At 35.5% G+C, this 19,097-nt stretch overlaps 6 protein-coding genes across 11 annotated transcripts; 3 read left to right on the top strand and 3 right to left on the bottom strand.

Moving 5' to 3' along the window:
- Nucleotides 1-136: 136 nt before the first annotated feature.
- LOC148268614 (uncharacterized) lies at nucleotides 137-3,186 on the top strand. 2 transcript variants are annotated; one of them, XM_088216929.1, is made up of 6 exons: nucleotides 137-403; nucleotides 1,125-1,539; nucleotides 1,656-1,739; nucleotides 1,811-1,882; nucleotides 1,965-2,036; nucleotides 2,719-3,186. In XM_088216929.1, exons 2-6 carry the CDS (start codon nucleotides 1,309-1,311, stop codon nucleotides 2,995-2,997), a joined length of 738 nt encoding a protein of 245 aa, XP_088073055.1. In that variant the 5' UTR covers nucleotides 137-403; nucleotides 1,125-1,308; the 3' UTR covers nucleotides 2,998-3,186. The 2 variants fall into 2 exon arrangements, with proteins under 2 accessions (XP_088073055.1, XP_088073056.1); XM_088216930.1 differs by lacking the exon at nucleotides 1,656-1,739.
- A 181-nt stretch (nucleotides 3,187-3,367) lies between these two features.
- Nucleotides 3,368-5,243, bottom strand: LOC110825091 (uncharacterized). The gene is made up of 6 exons (XM_022055559.2): nucleotides 5,109-5,243; nucleotides 4,888-5,025; nucleotides 4,636-4,758; nucleotides 4,199-4,441; nucleotides 3,939-4,103; nucleotides 3,368-3,841 (listed from the first exon to the last, which is right to left on the bottom strand). Exons 1-6 carry the CDS (start codon nucleotides 5,205-5,207, stop codon nucleotides 3,533-3,535), a joined length of 1,077 nt encoding a protein of 358 aa, XP_021911251.2. The 5' UTR covers nucleotides 5,208-5,243; the 3' UTR covers nucleotides 3,368-3,532.
- Nucleotides 5,244-5,999: 756 nt separating this feature from the next.
- LOC110825061 (uncharacterized) lies at nucleotides 6,000-8,072 on the bottom strand. 3 transcript variants are annotated; one of them, XM_088216926.1, is made up of 5 exons: nucleotides 7,869-8,071; nucleotides 7,392-7,748; nucleotides 7,013-7,135; nucleotides 6,438-6,782; nucleotides 6,000-6,341 (listed from the first exon to the last, which is right to left on the bottom strand). In XM_088216926.1, the coding sequence occupies exons 1-4, from the start codon at nucleotides 7,911-7,913 to the stop codon at nucleotides 6,567-6,569; spliced, it is 741 nt and encodes a 246-aa protein (XP_088073052.1). In that variant the 5' UTR covers nucleotides 7,914-8,071; the 3' UTR covers nucleotides 6,000-6,341; nucleotides 6,438-6,566. The 3 variants fall into 3 exon arrangements, with proteins under 3 accessions (XP_088073052.1, XP_088073054.1, XP_088073053.1); XM_088216928.1 differs by lacking the exon at nucleotides 6,000-6,341 and having other exon boundaries at nucleotides 6,578-6,711; nucleotides 7,869-8,072; XM_088216927.1 differs by lacking the exon at nucleotides 6,000-6,341 and having other exon boundaries at nucleotides 6,620-6,787; nucleotides 7,869-8,069.
- Nucleotides 8,073-8,334: 262 nt separating this feature from the next.
- On the top strand, nucleotides 8,335-10,345 carry CSP41A (chloroplast stem-loop binding protein of 41 kDa). Its single transcript, XM_022055517.2, has 6 exons — nucleotides 8,335-8,791; nucleotides 8,903-9,024; nucleotides 9,108-9,210; nucleotides 9,305-9,443; nucleotides 9,524-9,801; nucleotides 9,931-10,345. The coding sequence occupies exons 1-6, from the start codon at nucleotides 8,408-8,410 to the stop codon at nucleotides 10,111-10,113; spliced, it is 1,209 nt and encodes a 402-aa protein (XP_021911209.2). The 5' UTR covers nucleotides 8,335-8,407; the 3' UTR covers nucleotides 10,114-10,345.
- Nucleotides 10,346-10,475: 130 nt separating this feature from the next.
- On the bottom strand, nucleotides 10,476-14,703 carry RANGAP1 (RAN GTPase activating protein 1). 2 transcript variants are annotated; one of them, XM_088216925.1, is made up of 4 exons: nucleotides 14,547-14,703; nucleotides 14,316-14,379; nucleotides 13,896-13,970; nucleotides 10,476-12,403 (listed from the first exon to the last, which is right to left on the bottom strand). In XM_088216925.1, the coding sequence occupies exon 4, from the start codon at nucleotides 12,390-12,392 to the stop codon at nucleotides 10,773-10,775; it is 1,620 nt and encodes a 539-aa protein (XP_088073051.1). In that variant the 5' UTR covers nucleotides 12,393-12,403; nucleotides 13,896-13,970; nucleotides 14,316-14,379; nucleotides 14,547-14,703; the 3' UTR covers nucleotides 10,476-10,772. The 2 variants fall into 2 exon arrangements, with proteins under 2 accessions (XP_088073051.1, XP_021911202.2); XM_022055510.2 differs by lacking the exon at nucleotides 13,896-13,970.
- An 843-nt stretch (nucleotides 14,704-15,546) lies between these two features.
- Nucleotides 15,547-17,521, top strand: LOC110825077 (F-box protein CPR1-like). Of its 2 annotated transcripts, none has more exons than XM_022055548.2 (2): nucleotides 15,547-15,686; nucleotides 16,159-17,521. In XM_022055548.2, exon 2 carries the CDS (start codon nucleotides 16,182-16,184, stop codon nucleotides 17,400-17,402), a length of 1,221 nt encoding a protein of 406 aa, XP_021911240.2. In that variant the 5' UTR covers nucleotides 15,547-15,686; nucleotides 16,159-16,181; the 3' UTR covers nucleotides 17,403-17,521. The 2 variants fall into 2 exon arrangements, with proteins under 2 accessions (XP_021911240.2, XP_021911232.2); XM_022055540.2 differs by having other exon boundaries at nucleotides 15,548-15,686; nucleotides 16,207-17,521.
- The last annotated feature ends 1,576 nt before the right edge of the window (nucleotides 17,522-19,097 follow it).

Here is a 19,097-nt window from a genome sequence, read left to right as displayed (position 1 = left end):
TTTATTAAACGAAAAACACGTAATAAAAAGTAATTAATATGCTATAATTATTATTATTACAGTAAATATATAATTAATATTTAATTTACTGTAATAATAATTATAGCATAAATCCTTTATCTTCTTAACAAATATTTACGATATATTGGAAAATAAAAATGCACCCGGTAAAGGGAAATAGAATTCGCCGCTTCTCTCTATCTTCTTCCCACTCCTTCTGCCATTCCTTTCTTGTTGATCGCTGCGCAACACCACTTTCATATCATATTTCTTCTTCTTCTTCACTGATCGCTGCTCGCTTCTTCTCTTTTGAAGCCTCCGTAATCTACTGCAATTTAAGAGGGTTTGTTAAGAATGGATAGGAAATCACCGGCCGCAAAAAAGGCTGAAAAGACTCTCACTGGTAAACGTTACCTCAACTTCTTTTTCTAGTTCTTATATGTGTTTTTTTTTATATATATATATATACGCGTGCTTGTGTATTACATAGATTTCTGAATATTATTTCTGGTTATGTTTGTGAGGATCATGGTGAGCTGGTTCTTTCTTTCTTGTTAAATGATGATTGCCTAGGTTCTTTTTGAATCTTTTCTATGGAACTATATGCATGGCTCTGATTTACTCTCTTCGCCGACGTTGAACTTTCCTTCTTGCACAATTTCTTGGTTATTCTTTTAAAGTTCTTGAATATATCTTCCTTCCGATCTTCATCACTGCCGTTTGTTTCATATTTATTCTATTTCTATTCTTTTTTTTGGATAAAAAATCAAGAAAAGAGAATTACATATTTTGAATTATTAACTTTACTCGAGCAGTATCACAGTAGTCCAAATAAAAGTATCTAGTAAGTTATATATATGTATATATATATTTGTGCATGAACCATAGTACCTATTTTCATGGCAATTTTTGTTGTGGATATTGCTTTAAACTCTGTCCGGATTAGGGGAAGTGATGGATGGGAAGGAAAGTAAAGGAACAGATCTTCACTTCTTCTTGTCGAAAAAATGATATTTAGTTGTTTGGTTGCTCTTCCATTGATGATGATACGGTATATATTGGAATAGAATTTCTATAATGTAACTTAGCTCTTGTTCTTTTTTTGTTTTTTTCTTCTTTTCTAGTCAAATCCTGTAAACACCAATTCTTCTGGTGCGGAAATTTTGCAAACTGAGAGGACTAATCGATCAGCGAAGAGAGCAGCACTGCAGGAAGAAAATATAAGCCCTTTATCAGGGGGAACTGAATCACAGCATAAAAGTCAAGCTGCTGATATTTCCAACTTAGCTTCGAAGAGAATATCAAAAGATGAACGATGTTTTTCTCGCACGTAGGCACTCTAAACGCCTGAAGAATGTTCTTGTGTCTGCTCATAAAGAAGACGTTCAATGTGTGATTGATGAGGTAATTCTAAGTGGAAGTGAGGAACCATCTCATCAGGAGGGAGGACCGTCAACGAAAACCTTAGAAGAAAAAGTTAACTATCTTTTAAGAAAATTCCAAGAAAATCAGAAGGTTATAGAAGAATTGAAGTTTAAGGTATCTGCAATCTCTTTTTCTTGTTTCCCTTTTCACTTTTTACATTTCCACAGTTGCTTGTGCTAATAATTGTGCATTTTTCTCATATAATTTCTTAAATATTGATATTGAAACAGAAAACTCAGAAACCTGTATCGTGTAAAAGACAATCTTCGGAAGATATCGGATATAAAAAATTTTATATTGACTCGTATAAGAAGGTATATCCATCCAGAATCATTATCTTGTTTTTATTTCCAGTCCAATAGTTTTCTTCATTTTGCTTCTGCAGGTTGAGTCATTAAAAAATGAAAATTGTCAGTTGGCTTTAAAGTTAGAGGTTGCCCTTGCCAAACTAGAAGCAGTATGTTTCCATCGTATCATTCATCTTACATATTCATGTTCTCATTTCTAGTCCAACATTGCTACCTCTTTTGTATGTGCAGGTTGAGTCTTTAAAAGAAGAAAACCATAAGCTGATTTCGAAGTTAGAGACTGCACTTGCCAAACTAGAAGCAGTATGCTTTTCTATCATCCTCCTTCTCATATAAGTTTGTGATATTTCTTCTGTTTCTGATTTTGTATGATCGAATTATTTGGTTTGCAGTTAAATCTAATTCTACACAGAAAAAGTAAAACTAAACACATTACTTCTGATAAAAAATAAAAAAAAATCTGAACCTTGATTGTGTTGTTTCTCAGTAATCAGAAATCTCTTTCTTATTGAACAAGAGAAACATTGAATAAAGAAAATGATATCTGTATATATGCATGCATAAAGATGCTGATATGTATTTATGCATTGAAAAGGGAAAAATACAAATTAGTGTCAACTCTTGAATTATGGCGACTTTGTTCTCCTGTATACTCATTTTCGAACAACAAGAAGAGTGAAGTCATTTGAGCAAATACTATAGAATTCCCCTTGTTAATTATTTGTATGATCTTTTTGGATCATTAGCTCTCGAGTTATTATTAGTGAATATCAGATAAGATGCTTATATGATAAGATAATGAGCACGAAAGGGTAATATTTAGGTTGTCATAAGAGGTAATTAGCATCCACTTTCCTTGTTCAATATCAAGTAATGTCGTCGTTTAATTTTCTATTTGCATGTGTTTCATTCAGTTGCTAAAAACTAATTTATGCTAAAAAATCTGGCTTTGGCTTGTCTTGACTTTTGCATTGTTTTGTTCCAGCATGAGAAAAATGCTACCATTATTTCTGAAGTTCTGGAGAAAGCAAAGGATGTGATGCTGGTTTCCCATTTGACAAGTGCAACCGAAAAAGCTGAAGGAATGACTAGAAATTCCCAAGTTATGGAGAAAGCGAAAGATATGATGACAAGAGCAGCAAAAACTGCTAAAAATGTTTCTAATCAAGAAATGAAAGATGCTATTACTCCACCGAGCACTAGTGTTCAAACCAACTTGCCTTCTACCGAGAGAAAGAAACTCGAAGATCGCAAAAAAGAGTGATGATATTCTTCCTTCGCTAGCATTTGAGATGACATGCCATTTTGATCGCAGTTGGTGTGATTGATAGGTCTGATGTTTGACTTTTTTGTTGGTTTTTTTTAAAAAGAAAATGGTTCCATAATATGATTTTAAACACACCATTCTTCTAATTGCCAAATTTGAATACATATATATATACATATGGTGGCATTTGGCATCCAATGCACAAGAAGCACAAGGGTATTAATTGTTTAGCAGCTCACATTCCTCTGGTTCTTTTCTGGTCCAGAAGAGAACCAACTAAATACTCCATTTCTAACCGGGATCGTGTAACCTAAAGCTTTACACTATTAACGAAATGGGAAAGCATCAAAATTTATCACCTTTCAAGTGTCATAAAATTCTGCAATAATCAAATTTTATTACCCACAATGGCCTTAAAATTTATTACATAATATGTGGTAGAACAAACCTACAAGGGGTTCACTTCAAGGCATCATCAAAATTTACATTTTGGAACAACAAACAGTGATTGTCGCCATGGCTCTGCATCCATCTAATGTTCTTTTTCTTCCTTGAAGCTCTCATCAAGAGAAGTAGACAAGTCAAAATTTTTTACTTCGGGTGTCTGTAAAGCTTCATCATTATCGTAGTCCCCATCACATCCTCCATCATCTGGTTGTGGAGATGAGAAGTCCAAGCACAGTCCTTGAATTACTTGCTCATATGAATCAGAGAGATCTTGGGAAGTTAGCCGGTGGTACTCTACTAATTGGTGAAGGTATTGATTTTCTCTAATCAGATTTGCATTCTCATTTGCTAATCTGGATTTCTCAGCAAGCAATGCCTCCAACTGAAGCCTCACCTGTCCAAAACCAATAATACCCAGAACAGTTATTGAGCCTTTTTGCTTTTCGATACAAAAGAATATTTGATTTGGGGGGGAAAGATATTTTAAGTACCAGATCATCTTCTTCTGGTCTAATTCCTTTACCAAATCCATCTCGAAGCCTCCTGTTCTCTTCCTCAAGCAAACTACACCTTTCCTGCATAAAGCATAAATCTGACTTTTTCGACTTCAGTTCCCTTGCAAGTGAAGCTGCCTTTGTGGCCATGGAAATTGCAATCTGTAGAAGACAGTTAAAACAACAGGGAGAAATTAGTATAAACTTGATGGGTTTATCATGGTCAAGAAACAGAATAAGCATAGAGAGAAACCAACATTTTTGGCTCTCTTCATCATTTTCTTCTCCTTTGGGCTTTCCTCTTTTTGTGTATGCGAATCATCTACTTGACAATCTGAACAATCTTCTGGGTCATACTTCCTCTTCAAACTCTTCTGTGACTCTTGTTTTTCTTCTTGGCTTTGCTTCAAATCTTCGTGTTTACCTTCCTCCTCTGAATTCTTTAAATTGCTTAGAAATATTTCAGTCAATGTGGGTGGCTTCGCTAGATTTCTAGCTCCCTGGTAATAACAGAGCAAACAATGAAGAGTTGAGTCCAAGATCTCCTCATTACCAGAAGCCTAAGTTTCTAGAAAGATTCACCAAATCTTATATTTGTATCATGTACTCTTGTGTTTTGGCAAGATCTCCTTGGCAATTTGTTTAAATGAACTGCGCCAAGCAGATTTCAGATTTTACGTAAACTCGAAATTACCTGAAGAGCATTGTCCAGATTGTTAGACAGCTGAGACAGAGTTTGTGAAATTGAATCAAATCCTCTCAGCAAAAGCATAGAATCTTCCTTCAGCCGTTTACCCCTCCCCGATTCTCCCACATCCTTCACCAAAAAAACAAAAAAACAAAAACAACACAAAATAAAAAAATAACCGTCACTAACTTAAGGAAAAAAAAAAAATTAGGGCAGAAAGTGACTGTATGAAAGGGCAAAGTTGAGTAAGCAGTATACCTGGGGCGGAATTTGGCCGCTTACATCCTTGTTACGATCTTGAAGAAGGGTTTCGACCCGGCCATTAAGAGCACTCCAAAAACGGCGATCTGAAGCAGGACTGAACAGAGGAGAAGTAACCATGAAGTTTGGAGATCTCTGCAATCAAAAGAAACCCTTTAATTAATATTCGATTACCATTTTTTCTTTAAAAAAAAAAAAGCGATTTGGGTCGTGGATACCTTGTTAACATGAACTGGAGATGGTGTATCGACTGAAGCCTCCATGAGAGAGAGAGAGAGAGAGAGAGAAGTAACGGCTAGTTTATGGGGGGAAGTCATTATGATGTGAATTTAAATAGAGGCACCGATTTCGCCTAACGTTCTAAAATCTAATAATAGTTGAAAGTTGATTGGGCCCACAACCCTCAAGTTCAACGCGATCAAGTGGACAACTGACGAATCTAACGGCCGATGATTATTGATTGAAGGCGTGATTGGAGCCCACTGTTGATCCCGGAACGGGAACAAAAAGCTTCTGTACTTTGTTTATACTTAAAATTTACTTGTTATTTCTTATTTTTTTTGGAATTTTCTTTTATTTTTTTTTTTAATTTCCCCCCCCCTCTCTTGGGTCCTCCTTCCTGATGAGATGGTTCCTCACTTTCTGAGCAGGCACAAGAACATTCTTCATAGTTCATCTTTTGATATTCTCTTCGAAGCTAAGTTGGAAATATCATCAGCTTGACTTTTATGCTGCGATTCAGTTCCCCCCCTAATGTTTTCTTCCTGCAGTGATTGTTCTCTTTCCCTGATTGGTAAGTCCTCTCACTAGAACGGTTGGTTTTTACTCCAGTAAAGAAAGAACCAGGGCACTATGATCATCACAAACATAGTTAGAAGATTTAGAAAGAAATGTGTTGTTTGTTATTTTTCGGGTTTATTATGGATTGGCAGTGAGTATCGTATAATAATTGATTTAACAATGTCAATGGCTCAACTTGTTAGTGTTATTGACGGAGTTATAATGATTAAGTTGAGTTTATTCTTCATAAATCATGACGTATTAAATTTTTCATGGCAGTTAAATTTCTCACGATGAATAAACATTGAAATTAGTTATAGAACTTGGAATTGTGTAAGAATCAAATTTTACTATTACAACCATGTGTGGTAGAAAAGACATATACAATTACATTGAAAGTGTTACGAAATTCCTCTGCATCTAACCTTATCGATCTTCTATTTCTTATCTTTCTTGAAGCTCTAATCAACACAAGTCAAAAAATCGTTGCCTAATGGTGTTTGGGAAAAAGCTTCAGTATTAATTGTTCATAGGAAGCAATACATCTTGGGAAGTTACTCAGATGGTAATCTACTAATTTCTGAAGGCATTTATTTTCTCGAACCAGATTTGCATTATCATTTGCTAGCCTTGATTTCTCTGCAAGCAATGCTTCCAATTGGGAGCCTCACCTGTCCAAAACCAATCATACCCAGATCAAAATTATTGAGCATTGTTGGCTATCAGAGCAAAATAAGGTTTGATTTCAGGGAAAGATGTTTAAGTACCAGATCATCTTCTTCTTCTTCTTCAGGTATAATCCCTTTATCAGAGTCATCTCGAAGCAAATTGCCTCTGTTGCAATCTGCAGAATACCAACATTTTTGGGGTTTCTTCATTTTTTTTTTCTTCTCTTTTCAGCTTTGCTGTTTTTTCTTAAGGTGGGAATCATCTAATTGATTGTTTGAGCAAACATCTGGATCATATTTCCTCTTTAAACCCTTCTTTGACTCTTGTTTGTGTTCTTTGTTTTGCTTCAGACCTTCAGATCTCCTCATATTTCTGACAAGTAGTTGAGCCAATGTGGGTTGAATTGAGTTGACTCCAAAATCTATCTCCTCAATACCAGAAGACTAATCTAGAGATTAATATAAATCAAAAAACAAACAGATTGAAACGTCTGTAAGTTCTGAAAAAGATTCACCAAATCTTATATTCGCAAACATTAAATTCATTTACTCTTTGTGTTTCTCCAAACAAAATCCAATCTAGAGAAATAAGCACTACAATGATTTTTCTAATCCTTATTTGTTTAAATGAACTGTACCAAACCAGGTTTAAAATTGAAGGAAACCTGAATTACCTTGAGAGCATTGTCTAAATTGTAGGAAAGCTGATACAGATTATCGGAAATGGAATCAAACTCTCTTAGCAAAAGCATCGAATCTTCATTCAGCACTTTACCCTTCTCCGATTCTCCTAAATTCTTCACCCAAAAAAAAGCCCATTAACCCTTATGTTAAGCAAGAACATAAATAAGAATTTAAAGGTCTTCAAATTGATTGAAGGGTCTTTAAATTCTTAAAAAGATTCACCGAATCATATATCTGTAAACACTAGACTCCTTTATTTTTGTGGTTTGCCAAACAAAATCTAATCTACAGATATAAGCACTCTAACAATCTTTTTTTTCCCTTTTTCTTTAAATGAACTCTGCTAAAAGTAAGGAAACGTGAAATTACCTGAAGAGCAGTGTCCAGACTGTTCGACAACTGAGATAGAGTATGGGAAATTGAATCAAACCCACTTAGTAAAAGTACTGAATTTTCGTTAAGCCATTGACCCGTCTCCGATTCTCCCACATTCCTCACCAAAAAACAAAAACACAAAACACCCGTTAATCCTCTGTTAATTGAGAAATAAAAATTAGGGGAAAAGGGCAAAGTCGATATGCAATATACATTGAGAAGACACTGGCCAGTTATAGACTTGTTGATATCCTCAGTAAGGGTTTCGATCTGGCCATTGAGAGCACTCCCAAAGCGCAGATCTGAAGCAGGACAAAATAGAGGAGAAGTAGCCATGAAGCTTGGAGATCTCTGCAAATCGAAATTGAGAACGACAAAAATCAGTAATAGCTTGAAGATACAGCTTTGATTAATGTTCAATAACCATCAAGAAAGCGTCTTAAAAAAGTCAAGGATTTGGGTGATGAGTACCTCGCTATCATGAACAGTTGATTGCATATGCACGGAAGCCGCCATGAGAATGAAAGATTGAGAGATGGAGAAATAGAGAGCAGAGGGAACAACAGAGAGAGCGGGAGATGGCAAGTTGTAACGGCTAGTTTGTGGGGAGGAAGCGTTGATACGATGTGAATTTAATATAAGATGTCTGAAAGCTGATTGGGCCAACTACTTTCCAATCTCTCTATGTGGGCCACTTGAGGAATCCAACGGCTGATGATAACGTTTCGGAAATCTTATCAGCCTGGAAGATAATTGGGCCCACGACTTTGTGACCGTAAACCGCTAATGAATCCAACGGCTGAAGATTAACCGGTTGAAGCCGTGCTTGGGGCCCACTCTCGATCCCCAAAATTTAATATTTTCTTAAAATTAAAAATCCCCCGGGAAATTACACTGTGACAGTCGGTGAATATTAAAAAAGAACAGGCCATTAGGCCTTTATCCAGAACTTAGCCTTGAAATTGCTGGTTCTCAAAACGATCAGCCACGAAGTAGAGTTGCAGATATCAATGGCTACTCTCGCTTCCTCATCTTCCTCTCTTCTCTTTTCCTCACCAGCTAACAAGCTCCCTCTGTCTTCTTCTTTTCCTATTTCACGCTTATCTACCTCTTCCTTCTCTCCTTCCTCATCTCTTTCCTCGTCTCTCTCCAGTTTTCGTTTCTTTAGGTACTCAACAAGCTCCAAACGGTTTTCCGCTTCTTCCTTTACAATCAAGGCCAGTGCGGCAGAGAACAAGAAGGTTCTTATAATTAATACCAACAGCGGAGGCCATGCAGTGATTGGATTCTCCTTTGCCAAAGAGCTTCTCAGTAATGGCTTTGAGGTTACTGTACTGACCGTCGGGGAAGAAGGCTCGGAAAAGATGAAGAAACCTCCATTCAACAGATTCTCTGTATGATTTGAATATCTCTTTCTGCAAATTGTATGTATATCCTTGTGTGTTTTCAATTTGGATGTTGATTTTAAGGGTGGACTTAAAAATTGGATTATCAACTGCTTGAAGGAAATCGTGAGTGGTGGAGGAAAGACCGTGTGGGGAAACCCTTCAGAAGTTGGGAAGGTATTGGAAGGTGAAAGGTTTGATGTTGTATTGGATAATAATGGCAAGGATCTGGACACTGTGAGGTTTGTTTTGTTTCTTCAAATTCTTTGAAACTCATTCTTTCAGCTCTGCAATTTCATGTCTCTGCAATGCATTTCACACATAGGCCTGTAGTAGACTGGGCCAAAAGTGCTGGCGTGAAGCAATTCCTGTACATCAGCAGCGCTGGAATTTACAAACCGACTGATGAACCTCCTCACGTTGAAGGGGTATACATATGCATACATACATTATATGACTCAACTGAACATTAGCATTTTAAGATTGATATAGAATCAACTGAAAAGATATTTGGCATTACAGGATGTTGTGAAAGCCGATGCTAGTCATGTCGGAGTTGAGAAATACATTGCAGAAATTTTCAGCAATTGGGCAGTATTCCGGCCCCAGTACATGATCGGATCCGGCAACAATAAAGACTGTGAAGAGTGGTTCTTCGATAGTAAGATCTCATATGTGCTACTAATTCATTTGAATTGCCAGGCAAAACTTTGATATGAATGAAATTGATTCTTCCAACAGGAATTGTCCGGAACAGACCAGTACCAATCCCTGGCTCAGGAATGCAACTCACAAATATTTCCCATGTGAGAGATTTGTCCTCCATGCTCACTTCGGCTGTTCAAAATCCAGATGCAGCATCTGGCAATATCTTCAACTGCGTGAGTGACCGTGCCGTGACGCTTGATGGGATGGCAAAACTTTGTGCTCGAGCTGCAGGCTTGTCAGTTGAGATTGTGCATTATGACCCAAAGGCTGTTGGAATTGATGCAAAGAAAGCTTTTCCTTTCCGAAATATGGTAAATCGCATTTCTTCTTTTGCATAAAATTGAAAATTGAACGAAACCCAATTTCGAATTACAAATTCTATCCACACAGTTTGGGGAACTCAAAAGGAGTTCTGAACATTTTATCTCTGCACCGTGCAGCATTTTTATGCAGAGCCAAGAGCTGCCAAGGATATTTTGGGGTGGCGGAGTAGTACAAATCTTCCAGAGGACTTGAAGGAGCGATTTGACGAGTACGTAAAGATTGGCCGAGACAAGAAGGCCATGCAATTCGAGACAGATGATAAGATACTTGAGTCGCTAAAAGTCACAGTAGCTGCTTAAATTGAGAGAAACTCTGTAAATGTTTTGAGAATCTGTACTTACCGTGAGCGAGTACATAAAAAGCAGGATTTATTTATTCACATAAGAGAGAATATGTGAAATACATAAAAAGCAGCAATGAGTCATTAAGTGCACTTTCCGAAAGCCACTACATTGCTTCTAGAAAATCTGTCTTGTATTTTCATAATAAGTTTACGTGTATTGTTATCAAATATAAATATTTTGTATCGCATCTCAATAATATCTTATCAAAATAATATAGCGAACAGTTCACCAAAAACCACCATTACTCTTTTATGACTAATGTTCTCTAAAAGAAGCTCTTTTAGAAGCTGAGAATTGAACTTTTCTGAGCACAAACAAAGAGAAGAGGAAGCTGCAACCTTCCAAGATCATTAAAGCTAAAAAATACAGAACAAGACACAAGACTGTCCAAAAGAAAAATAGATTTCCTGGGAAATCTAAAACCAAGTTGTTTCTGCAGTATTAGAGCTACATCTCGTAAATTTTCTGCGCTACAATGGATGAATGTGCTACACTTGGTGAGGCGGAGGCAGAGGAGGAAGAAATGCCTATGGTCAACAATTTGGTACAGAAATTAACAACATATGGAAGTTCCCACTCGACCCTCTGAGGGCACAGAGAACATGTGTGAAACATTATTCCTCTTGCTTGATTTTCAGGCCCTTAAGTTTTGATTCCAGCTCATGATCATGTTCCGCATTCTCCTCTTCAGCTTCCTCATCGATATCTTCTCCTTCAGGATCATTCTCGTCCAAAGGCCCGAGCATATCAGGAGAGTTCTTGAATATATCATTTAATTCATCAATCCCTTCCTCGGAAATGAAATTGCCGTTGATGTTTAGCAGCTTAAATCCAGACTTGTTAACAACAGCCCGTGCCAAGAACCTTGCCCCAGCCCTCCTGATTAGGTTTGTGCTCAAGTCAACTTCAGTCAATTGGCCACAGCCCTCCTTTAATGCCTTTCCAATTATAATAGCACCTCCATCCTTCAGTTCATTTTCAGACAAGTTCAATTTCGAAAGAAATTGTTTTGACAAAATACAGGGTGATAAATAAGCAGCACCCTTGGCAGTAATGTCATTCCCTGCCATTTCTAGAACTTCAAGTGAAGGTGCAGAATCCTTGAGAGCATGTGCAAGTGCTTCTATCCCCTCATCTTCCAGATTCAGATAACTGAGATAAACCTCAGTCAGGTCTGCAAATACAGATATGGCCTTACTGAGAGCCAATCCACCTTCTACTCCAAACATATTATCACGTAGATCAAGTTTCTTCAAATTGGTGCACGTTCTGAGTGCTTCAGCCAGAGCAACACCCCCTTCTGAACCTACCCTAGTAGAAGAGCACTGGAAATGCTCCAAGGCATGAGAATGTTTCACAATCTTAGAGATAGCAATTGCACCTTCATCTCCTGTCATATTATTGTGAAATCGAAGGACCTTGAGCATCTTAGCGGAAGGAATTAGCTCGTGAACAGCTTGTGCAGCCTCCTCTGAGATACCATCATTCATCAAATGCAGCTCTTCCAAATTATTCTGTGATTTAAGAAGGGCACCAAATGCTCTGACACCCTTTTCACCCAAAGCATTGTTTGAAAGGTTCAAATACCTCAATTGGCAACCTTCCAAAGCTGAAGAGAAAATATTCATGACTTCAAGAGCTTCTGTTTCAGGCCTTCCTGCAATAAAATCTGATAAGTCTAAGTCTCTCAACTGATCCTTAATGGCCAACAAGATAGGTGCAGCTACATTGGCTGCATCGAAGCCAAAACTTCTGTTGCTGAAACAAATTTTAGTATACGAGTTCCCTGGCTCCCTTAAGGGACTTAAAAGTTCTTCAGCCTCCTCTGCACTGATAAATGCTCTTCGGCCTCCAGAAATATCAAAGACAGTTTCAAGGCCAGCAGCTCTTTCTATCCTCACCTCTCCATCCTCCCTCACTTTTGGGCCTCTTTTAATAACATCAAGCATGAGCTTACTGGATTCTTTGGCATAAATTTGAACTGCCGAACTTCCATCACCATCTGGCTCCTTTTGAAAGTGTTGGTTTGCAGCTGTAAAAGCTACCTCTTCAATTTCTTTTGCATCTTCCTCAGCCTCTTCCTTGGTCAGCAAACCATACTTTCTCGAGAAAATAGATGGAGTTGTCAGGTTCTTGACCATCCGCTCCAAAAGCATTAGTCTAGTGCTCTGACTGGGGGGCCACAACTTGACAGATAGTGAGCGGTGTTGGAAAGTCTGCACTGAAGGATCCATGTCCAACAAACCTGAAAAACGTGTCGCATTCCAAATTTAGAACAAATCTGTTACCAGTATCAAGCAAACAAAAGCACAATAAAAAATCATGTAGACTTTCTATCAAATTATCTACACTTTTCTGTGGAAAGAAAATACACTAATCAAGAGGTATCATCAAGAAGGCTATTAAATGATTGTAAAACATGAAAAAGTTGACAGAAAAGTTGATGTGATGCATGGAAAAGAAAATTAGAAAAGAAAACAAGCTTGGCTTGAAAAGGTTTCTAAGCTAGAAGAGAACCCAAAACTAGAAATTGGAGCAATGAAAGTGACATGAGGGTTGATATGCTACACATTAAATTCAAGGCAATATAACGACTGGGCAAAAACAGTTAACAAAACAGAGAATGAACAGTAAATAGAAAAGTAAATTTTATCTATCTATCCTTTAACTAGCCACAGTCATGAAAGTTGATAATTCCTTCCAATGTGAACTATATTTAATTTCTTTAAGGTGCCAATAAAGTGATCTTGTTCTAGATCTCCAGTTGAGCAGCAAATGTAGCACACTCTCACATAATAGATTGAATCTCACTTGAACTATATAAAACTTCTTTCCCCAATTTATGTTGCAAAGTATTAGTTGTATTTCAGAATTCACATAAGAAAGAATTTCAACCAAAGCAAGAACAGAATCTTGGTATTAAAGGCCATTAACTGTTAACTGGAAAGAGTTCTATGGCAGCATGGGCACAATAACAATAGTCAAGTTGCTATAAATAGCAAAAAAGTGGGTATCCTAGTATCACATTGTGAGCAACAAATATGATGTGGACAAGAAACCAAAAAGTGACAGTAAATGGAAGAGATAATGGCTATGTTTATCCACATCAAATAACATAAAGCCCCTCCACCTTCCAAACTCCCCCACCCAACAAAAAACAGGGAGAGATTAAGACTTTTGTTCTTGTATAACTTACAATAACTCAAAATTCTGAAAAGAAAAAAGGACAGGTAATTGAGTTATTCAATGGCCAACACAAGTACAGAGACTACGTAGAAAACTTGAGATAATGAAAGAAGAACAAAAATTTCCTTAGATGTTCAAAAATATATATTAACCTATTTATGGATTAATTATCCACTCAATAAAACAGACTAAAGTAGAATAAAAACAATGTACAGAAAACACAATTCTTTATAGTAAAATTGGTTTATGTCTTGCTTGCTTCACTAGAATGTCAAGGTCCCAAGAATTTGTGGCTTTCTTTACTCTATCAAGATTAGAAAAGAAAAAACCTAATCATGAGTAGCAACTGAGACTACATAATAGAAGACCTAATTGGAAAGTCTATAGGTTAAACACAACGAGAAGTAGCTCTTTAACTGCTTCTTCATTTGCTCCAAAAAAAAATCATTAGACATATAATTTATTTGAGAAAAGAAATTGACAGCTCCACAACATACTTCCATTCATATTCTAGGATATCTAATAAACAAAGATTATAAATGAATAAGTATTTGTTCGAAAGTTGAATTTAACACAGCCAAACAATCATTCCCAATTCGGCGTAAAATAGTTGATAATCTCTGATGCTGTAATAAGTAAACAAAGAAACAAAAATTTCTGACGTTAAACCACAAGAAACCAATAGAGAAGTGAAATTTCGGTACAAACATTATAAATAAACTACAAGTGATTAAGCACTTGTTCACAAGTTGATTTTAACACAGCCAAACAACCTTTCTCAATTCAGACGTAAATTAGTTGATAATCTCTGACGCTGTAATAGATAAATAAATAAATAAATAAACAAAAATTTCTGACGCTAAACTACTAGAAGCTAATAGAGAAGTGAAACTACGCAACAATCGGAAACGAATCAGGGAAATAAAATCAGTAAGTAAGAAAGAAGACGAAAGAGTTCGAAAAAAAAGTACCTAGAGAAGTCTCGGAAATAGGAAAAAACAACTCGAAGCGCACAATACGAGATTCAATCAAAACCTGCAAAAAGATGCCAAGAAAATGGACTTAGACATATTTTAAACCCTCGAGAATCATAAATATTGAACAGCTCCACATTCTAGGGTTTTTCCGAGCAAGATAGGATGGAATGCAAACCCTAGACAGAGGATACGAGAGCAATTGAGGAAGAAGAAGAAGAGAGTTACCTTTTCTGTTACGGATGGAAAGAAAGAAAACAATCGCGACGGAATCGATGGCTTTTATAGCGAGGGTACAGTGTAGGTGTAGTGCAGCGCAATCATCAAACACAGACAGAGAAATCAAAAGAGTGCGTGCGAGAAATGGAGGGAAATGATGGCAATTTATTTTTAAATGATAAAAATGACGTCCAATTTACGCTACCAGGTTTTGTTATTGAAATTAAATGACAATAATGACCCTCAACTTTTTGGAATTTCCTTTTTAAAGGATTTTTAATTGGAAAAGAATTTTAATATCTTATATTATTATACGTTTTACTTAAATAAAATAACATAATTATTTTATTATTATTAATATTTATTTACTATATTTTTTAGAATATTAAAAATGAAATATAAATCGCAAAAATAATTTTTATTTCTCATCAAAAAATTTCTGATTATACAAAGACGTGATAAATCAAAATAATTTTATAAAAATAAATTTTAATTGAAAATTTTAAAATTTTTTACCATTACGTGGTAAAATTTAATTTATAGAATTATAAATTTTAAAATAATACAATTTATTATTTTAAGAATGTGATAAACATTAATTTTATAAAAAAATAATATTTAATTTGTAATTAATTAGATTTAATTAAAATCGAAAAGTACATAATTTGGTTTCGATGCACTAGTTATATTTTTAGTGAAAATTTAATCTGTATTAATCTTTTATTTTCTATAGTTATTTTATATATTTTAAAAAATAATTCAAAATTCGTATTTCAATTAAAATTCTCTAACGTCGTCGTTTATAATTATATGATATGATAATTACATCAATTTCTATTTAAAATATTTAGTAAATCTCCATAATTATTTAAAATTAAATAGGGTAATCCGAAAAATAGAGAGCGGAACTTGAAGTGGGGTCAGAGCTGACGTGGATTTACTGGGGGCCTAAGCAGCCCAACCTCGTATTATATGGACCCCACACGCTCTAACAAACGCTGGCGTGTGAGCCAGAATGCACTTAAAACGTGGGCGAGAGAGGGAGAGCAGCGAAATGAGACGACTGTTCTGTTGAATCCACAGACACTGGCTGCGTTACTCGGATGTTCAAACGAGCTTTTCTCAACCTAATCGGAGCTGATTCTCCTTGTAAGTTGTCCCAAATTCTTTGATTTTCCACTCTTTTTTCATATTCAAATTCAACTCATTTGTTAATCGATTCGAGTTCTCGATAAATTGTCCGTGTTTCATCGTTTTGTTTTTGAATTCTGGTAGCCCTTCGTTGATCGGTTGTTTCTGAAGCTTTTTCTTGTTCGCTTTCAAATTTGTTTAGATTAGAAAAAGTGAAATCCATGTTTAGTCTTGATTGTTTGACTTTCTCGAGAAAATTAGAATCTTCAGGAGAAAGAACAGAGAGTTCGGTGACTATGGTGGCGATTGAAGCTTTTACCTGTATGTCAGTGTGTGTATGATCGATACCTGCAATCATAGAGAAGGGGAAACGTTTTCTTCGAGTTAATCCTATATGTTTCCTTGTGGATGAACCTATAATCCTACATTATATCTGCTACTTGCTAGTACATTTCATTTTTTCTTTGTTACATTCTCATATTTGGATTAGGGAATTTGGCGCTGAGATGCTAAATGTTTAAGCTGCCGATTTCATCAGCCTCTGTAGCTCTAGAAGAAGAAAGGAGGAGTCATCCTGAACCGCAAAGCTACATGGCTGCTGTCGGGGCAACCTATCTGCCCGACGAAATTACCATTCGCATCCTTGCAAGATTACCTGTGAAAACACTGATGACATGCAAGTCTGTCTGCAAAGTATGGTATAATCTCATAAATCAACCTGCTTTGGTAGACATGCACCTGCATCAGTCCACAGTTGACAGCAAAAACAACAAGGAACAAGAGTCTTTCCTTGCAATTAACACCGATACAACATTAAGAAAGTATGTTGTGAACTTGCTTACTCAAGAAACACACAGCGAGTTCATATATCTGAACATACCATATGAAAAATATGCTTGTATCACATTAATTGGATGTTGTAATGGATTGCTATGCGTGCGTGCTCGCAAAAGTTCAGATCCTGCTGCAGACTTTTACTTCATCAATCCTGCAATAAGAGAATCCAAGGCAATATGTAGCACCATGAAAGCTGCCGACTCAAAGGGCTGTTTTGGGGTTGGGTATGATTCAGTTAATAAGGATTATAAATTAGTAAGAGTTACTGGATTCATAAACAATGAAGGGAAAAATTGCTCCAAAGCAGAGGTCTGGACACTGTATGGTAATTCTTGGAGGGGTGCTGACAACACTGTGGAAGGAGAAGTACGGGAGAGTTCATGTAAAGCAGTGGTGAACGGTGCATTTCACTGGCAAGCAGTTAGAGTGAATAGGCAGGAAAATTCCAAAACTTTTTTAATTGTTTCCTTTGACATAAGTAATGAAGTGTTTGGGGAAATGATGTCTCCGGATTTCGGTTATGCTCCAAGTACAAGAAGTTTATCTGCATGCAAGGGATCTCTTGCGATGTTTGTTTCATACATGGATGCAAACTTAGATTCATGCTATGACATCTGGTTGATGAAGGAATACGGTGTTGCGGAGTCATGGACTAATCAGTTCACTATCAAACCTTTCACTATAATGAAGCCATTAGGATTTGGAAATAGCGGAGAGCTGTTAGTGGCACTAAAAGATGGAGCCATCGGCTTGTATGACCCATGTACCGGGAAGACCAAGCCTTTCTCAATTCAAGCAGGACCTATAGCTCCTTATATGCTTAATTACGTGGAGAGCCTGGTTACAGTTATGAGACAGAACGGATTCAGGGGAAGGTTTGAACTCGGTGCTGCTTAGAATTTTTAGCCTCATTGTTTTACATAGATGGTTATACCAGATTACTGAGAAACCTGTTTAGGTCTATACTTTTGTTTGAACTTCGATTCAGTCTATTGCATTTAACATTTAACTTTTTATCTCCCAGTCTATTTCCTTTACAACATTTAACTTTTTATATGTTGGTATTGTTTTAATACCATGTTTATCTCAATATTACAGACATATGTGTGTGTGTATGTCCCCTCTGCAAATTCGTTTCTTGTCACTTTTGCCTGCTATGCCACATTGCCATATGCGATTCACAGTGATTTTTTTCCAAAGTCCCCTGCTTTGGGCAATTGGGCCTGGAAAGAAGTAGTCGAAAATTAAGATGAAGAAGAAAAATTTGTAGTCTCACTTGCCATCTAGTCAATGAAGTGCTTATCCAAGTAATGATAATGGAGAACAAGCTGTTTACCACTGAAAATGGCATACACACAAATATATATATATATATATATATATGAGGCTTTAAATTCTGCAGGAATATTACTACATTCTTTTTATTTGTCTTATTCATATTAGGCTTTTTGTTACTGGGTTTGCTTGTGTATATGATAAAGTGGAGATGGAAGTGATTTCCTGCATGGACTCACCCACATAGGAGCAATCAACTACAGTGCATTAAAAGAATGTTGGCCGGTGAATATATAGATTTTGATTGGTGGGTTTCACAGTTCGTTTTTTCATGGATGATTCCAACTGCTTCTGAAAATGGAAGATAAAGAATTAGAAAATACATGATTGGTAGATACATATATATATATATTATATATATATAACTATTTCTTCCTTTTTATGAGATTGCAAATTCCCAAATTGTAATTATTAATGTTATAATTATTTCTGTGCAAGTCAGAAGGTAAAGAACTAACTTTTGTTGATTTTATGAAGTTCAAAATAAAATCTTCTTCTTTCTTTCTTAACGAATAAGCATATAACACCTACTTTTGAGATATATAAATGCTTCTGAAACAAGCCAAGTATAAGAATGATGGATTGGAAATAATGTAACATACTCTACATTTTGTTATTTTGAAAACTTACTAAAGTTCTACCAAGACAAATATTATATATATATATATATATATATACACACACACACATAAATTGGTGACTCGCAATTTAGTGTTACATTTTATATAGTACTAAAATTTGAATACCATTCTAAAAATTATATAAAAACATTTATATCAGTTTTAAAAGTCAGATTTTTCTCTGTAATTTTGTAATCTTCAAAATAGTCTCGAGTCGTTAGTGTTACATAATATATCGTACTAAAATTTGAATACCATTTTGAAAATTATATAAAAACATTTATATCGGTTTTAGAAGTCAGATTTTATTTCGTGATTTGAATATTGTATTAATATTTTAATGTTACTTGAAAATTTTAATTCTGTCTCTAAAAACTATTTTGAAATGAATATCTTAAAAAAATTAAATTAACCACGAATTTTTATCAATAATATTATATTTTCTAAATGTATCAACAAAAATTAAATTTAAATAAAAAAAATATACTTATTTATAAATTAAAGTAATTCTTAGCATTCCTTTTAAATTTTTATACACACGAAAATTTTATATATATAAATTAAAATCTCAATCTCTTAAATAATTTTTTTTTAAAAAAAGAAATTTAAGCAATTGGATCAAAATAAAAATTATTAT

The sequence above is a fragment of the Carica papaya genome, chromosome 3 (genome assembly GCF_054855325.1).
Source record: "Carica papaya isolate Zhongbai chromosome 3, ASM5485532v1, whole genome shotgun sequence".
Taxonomy (NCBI): domain Eukaryota; kingdom Viridiplantae; phylum Streptophyta; class Magnoliopsida; order Brassicales; family Caricaceae; genus Carica; species Carica papaya.
This window is presented reverse-complemented; position numbering and strand designations above follow the sequence as displayed.

Bases quoted from the DNA above. Each gene is read 5' to 3' on its own strand.
- LOC148268614 (XM_088216929.1), top strand. From the start codon at position 1,309: ATGAACGATGTTTTTCTCGCACGTAGGCACTCTAAACGCCTGAAGAAT. The intron at 1,740-1,810 runs GTATATCCATCC...TTGCTTCTGCAG, and splicing joins ATATTGACTCGTATAAGAAG to GTTGAGTCATTAAAAAATGA. The intron at 2,037-2,718 runs GTATGCTTTTCT...GTTTTGTTCCAG, and splicing joins CACTTGCCAAACTAGAAGCA to CATGAGAAAAATGCTACCAT.
- LOC110825091 (XM_022055559.2), bottom strand. From the start codon at position 5,207: ATGACTTCCCCCCATAAACTAGCCGTTACTTCTCTCTCTCTCTCTCTC. The intron at 5,026-5,108 runs GTATCCACGACC...TTTTGATTGCAG, and splicing joins CTCCAGTTCATGTTAACAAG to AGATCTCCAAACTTCATGGT. The intron at 3,842-3,938 runs GTACTTAAAATA...GGTTTTGGACAG, and splicing joins GACCAGAAGAAGATGATCTG to GTGAGGCTTCAGTTGGAGGC.
- LOC110825061 (XM_088216926.1), bottom strand. From the start codon at position 7,913: ATGGCGGCTTCCGTGCATATGCAATCAACTGTTCATGATAGCGAG. The intron at 7,749-7,868 runs GTACTCATCACC...TTCGATTTGCAG, and splicing joins CAACTGTTCATGATAGCGAG to AGATCTCCAAGCTTCATGGC. The intron at 6,783-7,012 runs GTAATTCAGGTT...TCTCTAGATTAG, and splicing joins ATTTAGACAATGCTCTCAAG to TCTTCTGGTATTGAGGAGAT.
- CSP41A (XM_022055517.2), top strand. From the start codon at position 8,408: ATGGCTACTCTCGCTTCCTCATCTTCCTCTCTTCTCTTTTCCTCACCA. The intron at 9,025-9,107 runs GTTTGTTTTGTT...TTTCACACATAG, and splicing joins AAGGATCTGGACACTGTGAG to GCCTGTAGTAGACTGGGCCA. The intron at 9,211-9,304 runs GTATACATATGC...TTGGCATTACAG, and splicing joins AACCTCCTCACGTTGAAGGG to GATGTTGTGAAAGCCGATGC.
- RANGAP1 (XM_088216925.1), bottom strand. From the start codon at position 12,392: ATGGATCCTTCAGTGCAGACTTTCCAACACCGCTCACTATCTGTCAAG.
- LOC110825077 (XM_022055540.2), top strand. From the start codon at position 15,641: ATGTTCAAACGAGCTTTTCTCAACCTAATCGGAGCTGATTCTCCTT. The intron at 15,687-16,206 runs GTAAGTTGTCCC...CGATTTCATCAG, and splicing joins AATCGGAGCTGATTCTCCTT to CCTCTGTAGCTCTAGAAGAA.